The sequence below is a fragment of the Seriola aureovittata genome, chromosome 5, assembly GCF_021018895.1.
Source record: "Seriola aureovittata isolate HTS-2021-v1 ecotype China chromosome 5, ASM2101889v1, whole genome shotgun sequence".
NCBI lineage: Eukaryota > Metazoa > Chordata > Actinopteri > Carangiformes > Carangidae > Seriola > Seriola aureovittata.
In genome coordinates, this window is record NC_079368.1 from 15,809,916 (window position 1) to 15,819,466 (window position 9,551).

Below are 9,551 nucleotides of genomic sequence, written 5' to 3' on the forward strand. Positions count from 1 at the left end.
ACATTCGCAATTATTTTTGGAAATGTAGAAATAACAGTTTTGATTAATAGTCGTACTCTTAAATAGTCTACTGGTATCCCCTGAATAATAAAACATGTTATTTGCGCATCTTTTTGGCAATCCTCATTGCTGCTGAAGGTAGAAGTGTCCATGTGCATTGTGTCAAAGCGTGTCATTGCCTTTAGTCTGCCTTTTGAAATATTCATCTACATTCCTATCCTCCCTCACCAACACTACAATCTTCTTTTTCATCCCCACAGCTCTAGCCTTTTGACATTTCCGTTCTTCCCCCCTCCTCTCTTGCCATCTCTTTCCCCTGCCTTTTGTCCTCATGTTTTGTTCATCTGCCCCTTATTCTACTTATTCTCTTTCCTTTCCTCCTCCACTTTTCTCACTGGTCTCTCTCGTTCACTTTACCCTTTCTCCCCCTCTTCATCATTGTCTTCTTCCTCTGCTCCCTTTCTTCATTTCAAATGCAACCAGACTTCTGGTTCCTATTAGCCACTGTGTATGACTGGCTCACCCTCTGTCTTCCAGATTCCAACATTTGCAGGAGATGTCCAGAGAACTGTAAGAAGTGCAACACCTCCAATCTCTGCACAGAATGTAAACCTGGGATGAGGTAAACTGGAAGTCACTCTAATCAAAGCCTAACCGGAGTCACTGATTACTGATCATTGCTGATTTTAGTGTCTTAGTGTGACTATCCACTTAATAACTTGCAGTGTGTTTAAATGTGAATGTCTGTGACTGAGTGATAGATTTGAGTGATCAAGTTACACCTTTGGTCAAGTGAATGCCACGTGAGTCATGCAGTTACACCATTGGGTGTAACCGAGTGTTGGAGTTTTCCTATTGGCCTTTCCTCTTTCAAAGTGAATTGGCACAAACTGTTTCTGTTGAGGGGGGGATTAAACCCTGCAGTGTTGCCAAGTTATTGCATTTGTCTCTAGATTTAGAGACTTTTCAGACCATTTTATTGACTTTTTAAAATTCAAATCAAATCTAGTGGCGTTTTGGACAAACATTAGCCACTTTCCTTAGAAGAGAGTCTTCACTAACATCCTGCAAATGGGAGACACGTGTCTCTATGTGTTTACTCTGTTCAGTGAGTGTCAGAGTGGCAGGGCAGCAGTTTGTTACCTAGACGGCAGCTGTGTCATAAGGGACAAAATGAGAAAAATATTCTGTTGTTCCTAAATTTCTCTCTGAATGATCATTTTACAATTAAATAAAGCCAAAATCACAGCACACATGTAGTCTAAATGGACTGCATTTCAGTCACTAGTTCATACTTGTTCTGTTGTCTAACAACAGAAACAGAAAAACATGTAAATGACATCAGCTTCATAGGGAATTCGGTTATTTTAAAATACTGTATATTTGAGCACAGGGAGTAGTGGAGAAGCAAACAGATAAAAGGCTGAAACTGACTGACACTAGACAGAATGCAAATAGTACGCAATAACATCAGTTGTTTACAGCGGTTGCACAACAGTTTTCATGTCCTCCATTTCGCACATTGACCACATGCGGTCCAGCCACATATAGGTTTCAACCCAGTCTTGTTACCACAGTAATGCTATTGGTAGAAGAACTGCAAACACATTAAAATCACTCTGCATATCCTTTTAACTGCCACAGAAACGGTCTGAAGGATTTGCCTGAACACTATTTTACATCAGCGTTGTATGGTGGCCCAATTTTCAAATATTTAATCACTTGACCTCTAAAAGTGTCAGTCTGCTTAGTGCTTGCAAGATGGTTGTTCAGTGTCTGAAAACCACTCTCCCCACACCTATCTGACATTAGAAATGGAGGTTGCTGTTCCAGCAATTTTATAACTTTGCGAAGCTGACAGTGTGACATTCACAGCCACTTCACACAGGAAATTGGCCAGGTGTGTGGAGGTGAGAAAGTAAGCAGGAGTTGAAAGTCTCTCAAGCTCTCTTTTTTCATGTTTTACACAATTCAATGTCACTTTTTGTCTCTGCAAACAAGTGGAGCACTGTGAGTGCCTTTGAGGAAAGATTGTCAGAAAGCGCCAACACCTCACCCTTCACTATGACAGTGGGCTTGAAAGAGTGAAATATTTTTATCCAAGACAATATTTTTTTCAGACTTGTACCAGATGTAGTGTGAATAATTTCATGCACATTTTTACATTTTATTGTGCTCCGGAAGAAATGACTAAAACTTGGACTAGAATTTTACAATTTGAAATTAAGTTCAGTGAATTTGACTAGTGCTCATCTGCACAACATGGGTTTACAGTGATGGTTCTAGCCATGTGTCTTCTGGTTGAGAAGACTGAACACTTCGCTTCATATAACATTATTCTTATTTTAAAAATTGTTAGCAATTAGTTAAACATGTGACTTTGTGCTTGGAAAAGCCCCATAACATTTAATATACTGCAGCAGGTTTAATATTACAGTCAGTTGCATCTTTTTGTATCAGTTTTACTTGAATATCATCGTTGTGGTTTGATGATTAAAAAAAAAACAAAACACTTGAACGCTGCAGGACTACAGTGTTGCTAATGTAGACCAGCACATTATGTTAAATTGTGGTTTGGATTCGCAGCATGAACCAATGAAACCAGGGCCTCCCAACTGCTTTCCACTTGGGACCCGAATTGAGTAAACTGAGTTTCACCCTGTGACCCAGGCTTATTAAAGCCCACATTTACTCGTGTCATGCGGAGCCACAAGAAGTGGAGCTGTTGCCCATTTTGGGCTGTGATCCTTACTTTGAAGAACCTCTGATCTAAACCATTTAGTTATCCATGCAGACATGTTCCAGTTCATTTTCTGGCCACTTCCACAGCAGCCTCTTTAAACCGCCCAAACTACACTTGACCTGACAACGGATAGGGCGTTTCAAAGTGCTTGAATTCCTGATAGGTCATGAAGGAAACACTTGTGAAGTGTTTAAAACATATTGTGGTCTTGAACCTAGTGATCAGTGTAGCCAGAGGTGGAGGTGGGGACACTTGTAAGCCATAATTTCCTCTGAACGCCAGTGAGACCACAGCAAGGCGCATGCTCACACACGTACACACATGCACACACATTTGCACACAGCTCTCCCTTCCCATTCAGTTCACCATTCACGGTCGTTTAGAAGCTGAGGAGGAAGAGAGGACCAGGCAAGATCGTTTCTGGGAAACGTTAGCTAACACAGACCAGCTGTTTTTCAGCTCAGTGCAGCAAGCTCACCAACCTGTCCTCACTGTGACTTTGCAGAACTGACTGTATAACCTCTAAACCTACTTCTTACTTAAATGACCACTACTCCCAACATCTGGAGCTTCCATAATCAGTTGTATATTTTGGTCAACACAACAAATTCCCTTTTGATTTCACTTGAATCTGGTTGACTTCAAATTCCTGTATCTGTCAGAATATGAACTAAAGGTCAACCGTTAATGTGTACACCCACTCAATGTCCTGTGCAATGTTTTTTTTTCATCTTTCCTAAATATTTGAAAATTGTTCACTAGCAGCTGCCTTGTAACAGCCAAAACTGATGTGGAGTGCTTGTGCTCTTTTCTTAAACTGTCTGGCTTCATGTTGCTAATTAAAGGACATCTGTTTTTTTACTTTTTTTAGTATTTTCGCAATTACTGTGATGTTATGAATATGCATCTTTTTATCTTTCTCTTTCCAGTCTTCAAGGAAACAAGTGTCAGATGACCTGTGACGCAGGGACTTACTACAACGGCCACAGAAGGACTTGCGAGCCGTGCCATCGGGCCTGTGCCACTTGTGCAGGTAGGAAGTAGAACATTTTTTTGTTTATCATCTGATTTTTAAATGCCCTAACAACATCCCTGAAGTGCGTGTTGATGTGTTTTTCAGGCACAGGTATAGAGGCCTGCACTAAGTGCGCAGAGGGCTACTTACTTGAGGACTGGCGGTGTGTGTCAACCTGCAGCACTGGGTACTACTTGTCAGAGCAGACCTCAGACAACGGGCAGGTGCAGAGGTCCTGTAAGAAGTGAGTCAGTCAGTACACCTGCCAACACCTCTCCACCACAGTGAAAAACCTGTAGATCTCCAGTCCATAGAGATGAATAAAGAAATCTTGAACTTAAGCAAGTCAAGAGCAAATTTCCATTTTTTTTTTCTACTTTAACCTCGGTTTATTCTTTCCTATCACTACTTATTCTCTCTGCAGTGCACAGTCTTTGCATTTCCCAGTTGTCTGGTTTCTCATTTAACATTCTGAGAAACTAGCCAGCAAATGATTCAGACACCGACATCTTCTATTAAACACAAACTGGGACTCCAATGAATGGTCAAAAATATTACAATCTGTCAAGGAGACAATAAGGGGAAATGTACGCAAAAAACCTACAATGGTGGATTTTGCTGCCATTAAAAGTCTACTATAAGAACATGAACCTATATCAACTTTGATAAATTTGTGAACATTTTAACTAGAACTTCATTCAGAACTGCCCTTTTGTGAAGTCATTGTTTTCTATCCTAAAACTGTTAGCAGTTCTTTTGCTTCACTCTTCACTAATGTGAACCTGCATTAGGAGAAATGGAAGGGAAAGAACATGTAATCATACTCATATTCCTACGTTTGATCACAGTTTGATTTGCTTCCTATCACACCCACAGTCAAACTCCTCCGCAGAGTCAGACATCTTGGTTGTTTTTCTTATCGGCCCTTGTGTTTGACTTGCCTCTCTGCTATTTTTCTCTCCCACCTTGAATTTTTTATTGCTCACTCGACCCTTTACTTTACTTGATTGCTTCATTCTCTGTCAGCTCCTCCCCGAGCTCAGATACAGACATCAGATCATTTCCAATAAATGTTTTGGCTCATTTTCACTAACAGCATGGTAATAGTGATAACTGTGTTTTCTTGTTGCCTAATTTGGGTCTTTTGCTCCAAAAGGATTATTTCAGATATTTATTATCTTGTTTTTCTTGTGATAACAACTGTGTTCGAAATTTACTCTCTTACTTCACTTGAAAACTTCCAGTTTATTTTTTGATCGCTGCTCACCAACACACACTAAACAAGCCAAAGCAATGAAGCTTTGCCAGTAAAAGATAGCTGAATTATCCTTAAAAACAGTTTTCAATGATGATATGTGAGCACAGTTCAGCGCTGTAGTATCTAATTCTTCATACAACCATCGACAGGTGTGACCATAGCTGCTACGAGTGCTTGGGGCCTGGTGAAAGGAACTGCAGCAGCTGTGTCAGTGGTTACAATCTGGAGGCAGGAGCCTGTGTGGTCAGCACCATCTGCAAAGATGGTGAGTTGTCAGCTATCTTATCTACAAGATGGTCTCGATGTGTTTATTTTATACTTGTTGCATTGCATCTCAGAGGGAATGTATTGTCATAATGCATACTAGTAAGGTCTGCAGTGAACTTTCTGTAAAGACTTGGACTCCCTAGAGCACTTAATTGGATAGAGTTACAGCAAGAAAAAAAACGATATACTTAATTAGATTCACATCAGTATTTTTCAAAATGTTAAAGGCAAAAGTCCACAAATTGTAGTCTAAACAATCCCGGCTAATCAAAGTACCAAAAGCCTCAGAGGTGCAGATTTACATCTCAACCCTCCGTGAGTCTGAGCCTATTTTGCATCTCCATTTAAATTAAATTGTGTTATATGCCACAGGGTATAAAATGAATGCAAAACTGCTTTATTAAGTAAAAGCTAAGTTTCCAAATGTGGCATTCTTTTTTATATTTTGAGCTTTGTACTAACTTCTTGAATAGAACTGTTCAAAGAGCTCTGTCGTAACTTCAAAGCAGGAAGGCGGTCTGTCCTTGCTTTTGCCTTTTGTGTTCTTTATCTAAAGCATTCATTCATCTTCTGCATATTACTAATATAAAAACTCATTGGGATTACACACTCACACATAAATCACCCTTTTCCTGGTTTTCACTGCACACTGCATAGGTTGAAAAGTCTCTTGAACATCTATTCCCTCCTAATCCCTTTTCTTATTTTTCGAGTGTTCCATATCATTTGCTCCTCTACAGTAATCTTCTGATTTCTCTTGTGTCTTTGCTTGCTCTCACCATTTTGTCTTTTCTGTGCTTTGTAGTCTAGTCTTTTCCAATTTGTGCATGTTTGGCTTATGGATCTTTCCATGTAAATATTCCTTTTTTCACTAACTGGCAGAGGTGAAGATCTGATTATGAGACTTTGCCTGTGATTTGCTGCTCTTGCCATGACCTTCTAGTTAAAATGAACCTGTGGCTGAAATGTCTCTCAGCTTGTGATGAGATAAAGCTCTGAAGAGAAAAAGGTCTTTACTGTGTGACCTTTCTGTTGATGAACACTTCATTCAAAGTGCACACTCAGTCTGTTTCCAACCTTCCTAACTGGTTCAGTATTGGTGAAAATTTGATTGGCAGCTCAAAAGTGACCAGTAGATTTGATTGCTGTTGATAAATGAAAGAATTGGCTTACAGGTTTTACAGACTGGTGGTCCACTTTGTTTTCTGTGATGCAAAATGACACACACAAGTGAATTTCAAAAAAATCTTAATTTTTCTAATTGTGTGACGTTTGTTTTCTCTCTCTCTCTGTTTTTTCTCCCAAATCTGTTTTCCCTCTCTCCTGACACGGATCCAATCACTCCACCGGACTACAATCATTTTCCACCTCGATGAACATCGTCTGTGATTGGATCAAAAAAAAAACTCTTCCTGTTACCTGAATCCTCTCCTGACCAATCACATGGCTCTGCCTGCCATTCAACCATTTCTAATGGTTCTACCCTGTGTGTGTGTATGTGTGTGTGTGTGTGTGTGTGTGTGTGTGTGTGCGCGTTTCCACATGTATTTGTGTGTGTGTGTGCGCATGTTTTCCCTCCCCCCTCCTTCCAAACTCCCCCTGTATCTCTTCTTCCTGGTCTGTGGAAAGCAAATGAAGAATCTTGGGCGGAAGGCAGTTTCTGCGTGCTCGTTAAAAAGAACAATCTTTGCCAGAGGAAAGTGCTGCAGCAACTGTGCTGCAGAACGTGCTCGCAAAAGGGGTGACGGGATGTACTCACTGGGCGTAAAGGGAGTGCAGGGGGGGATGTGGGGGCACAGGGGGAACCCCTCCTTCTCAAGCCCCCCTGCCCACTCATTCACAGTCACATAATTTATAAGAGAATCTGTGCCTCTTAAAGGGACTGCATCGGAGGTGCGATGACAGGACTACAACAAACCTACCTTTTTTCTGTACTGGGACACACACACGTGGTCAGGGTGTAAAATGACTGGGACTTACTTCAAGAACAAACGAGCAAATGAAAACAAAAGTGAAAACAAACAAAAGAATAAAAGTGTCGGTATTTTGTGACCAAAGCATCGATGCCAAAATAATTGAACCTTCTTTTTTGTTGCCAGTGTAGGAAGCATAGCTAAAAACAGGAGCCACTCAGCCTGTGAAAACTCTGAATACGTCTGTGTGCATTTTTATTTTGGCTCCTCTTCCTCCTCTCTTTCCAGTGTTAACGATAAACAGATGGAAAGTGAACATACAGTAGGAAAGGCCCTGGTTTTCTGCCTGTAAATATACGTCAGAGGAAAAAAAAAAGAAGCTCACTCAGTAATGTGAAAATAATGTCTGTCTGGGCTGACTTTGGCTGTTTAGGGGATAGAAGACAAATTCACACGCAGTTATATACACACACACACACACACACACATACATATGCATATATACCACACACACACACGCTTATAAACATGAACTCAGATACATAAATCAGCCATCACTTGAAGTTACAGACGCCACAGTGTCACCGTATGCCAAGACTGATGCACGTTACTGACCAAAATCACCTCATTTCATTTATTTAAAAACATAAACCTGCCCTCTGAATAGTGTGCGTGTGTGTGTTTGTCTTTATTGGTGTGTGTAGAAGAATGCTATTAATTCTTGATGTAAGCCCAGGCAGCATTGATTCATTCGAGAGGTACTACAAGACAAGTCGATAGTCATTCCTTCCGGAGCTTTCTGCAGGGAAGGAAATGCTGCAGTGAGTTATAATGAATTTGGTACCAGGGATGCACCGATGCCCATTTTTCACACATGGTGCACATTCTGGATGCTAAACTTTTGCCCAAAACTGAGTATCGATTCCATCCATTATTGTGACTGAACAATTTAAAGCTCCACCATTATTTTGTTGTCACTGGATAGAATAATTGATATATAACTTATATTTGTTACAGGGATCCTCAACTTTCCCATATGTTGGTTTGATTGTCCACGTGCCATATGAAACCCCAGGGAATTTTGTCCAATAATTATATTTGGTCTGTATCGGTGCATCCCTTCATGTACTGTTCTCGAATAAAATAGAGTTTTAGAAGTTGAACTGTTCGTCATTCCATTTTAATGGCAATGCATATCAACTGAAGTATTGCTCTACACTTTCAACACAGAAGGTCAATGATCGGCACAGAAAATATTCTGTTGTTATCATGTTTCATCTGCAGGTAGAGGGTCTGACAGGCAGACAGACTGCTGTGGTCCAAATCAGAGTTGTGACATTTTTACTTTCAGTTATTTTCTAAAAAGGGATTTTATCCAAATTGTAGGTATAGAAACACATTTGGCCGTAGAACTTTGTGTTCCGTCAACTCAAGAAAAATTGGAAAACAAATGAGGCAATCATTTTTTTTTTTTTCTATTTACATCACATTTGTTAAAACTGAAAGTGAACTGACAACATCACAGCAGAACCAGGAGTGTGTCAGAAATGTTAATTCATATTGAGTCAAAACTGTATTTGTGTTAAGGCCGGCTGACCTCAGACGCCTGGTTTTTCTTCCTGTCTGTCTCTGAATCTTACCCGATGAAAGTCAAAGGTTACTCTGGTGGTTTCTAATAAAGAACAGCAGAAAAATAAAAAATAATGTTTAAGATTCTTATTCTGTGTGGGTCTTCACACCTGCAGCTTGAGCATTTACAGTATTAGATGAATTGTTGTACTGTCAACTGGTTATGGTTCTTGATGATTTGTAATAAAGCTTGATGAATCCCCTGTTTTGGTTAACAAAAACTTATTCTTGGTCATTGTTTAAGATGACTTGAATTGATTTTAGATTGTGTGGTAGTAGACACACACACACACACACACACACACACACACACACACACACACCCACACACACCCACACACCCCCTCATATAAAAGCTGTTTTTATTGTGTACCTGTGACATATCTGTGACAATGCATTATTAATGTTACTCAAAGTTCTAGTTTTGAAAATCTTTTTTTTTTTTACTTAAGTGTTCTTATTAAAATGTTTAATCTGTTCATGTTTTTGTTTTCTTTTCAGTTCTCATTAGTTATCTTAACAGTGTATTCATCAGTATTATTTCAACCATTAGCATTTTTGTTCATCTGTTTCTCACTTCCCTTCCAAACCATTAGGTTTTGTGTTTCACTCTCCCATTGTGGTATTTTTTTTTCATTTGTTTTTACAGTCATGAAAGGAAATAAGATCATTGAAATTCATATCATTGCTTTCGGAAACTTTTAGTTTTTCAGCACTTGATCTGAT

The 9,551-nt window shown here is 39.7% G+C and overlaps 1 protein-coding gene across 2 annotated transcripts in view; it reads left to right on the forward strand.

Moving 5' to 3' along the window:
* The window catches only part of pcsk5b (proprotein convertase subtilisin/kexin type 5b), a 55,267-nt gene extending 46,239 nt beyond the window's left edge, over positions 1-9,028 (forward strand). Inside the window, exons 17-21 of one of the 2 annotated variants that reach the window (XM_056376445.1) lie at positions 538-622; positions 3,673-3,776; positions 3,864-4,002; positions 5,166-5,281; positions 6,913-9,028. In XM_056376445.1, coding sequence (XP_056232420.1) covers positions 538-622; positions 3,673-3,776; positions 3,864-4,002; positions 5,166-5,281; positions 6,913-7,028 — 560 coding nt within the window. In that variant the 3' untranslated portion in view covers positions 7,029-9,028. The remainder of the gene's footprint in view (positions 1-537; positions 623-3,672; positions 3,777-3,863; positions 4,003-5,165; positions 5,282-6,912) is intronic. The other variant, XM_056376446.1, reaches the window with a different exon arrangement.
* Positions 9,029-9,551: the final 523 nt, after the last annotated feature.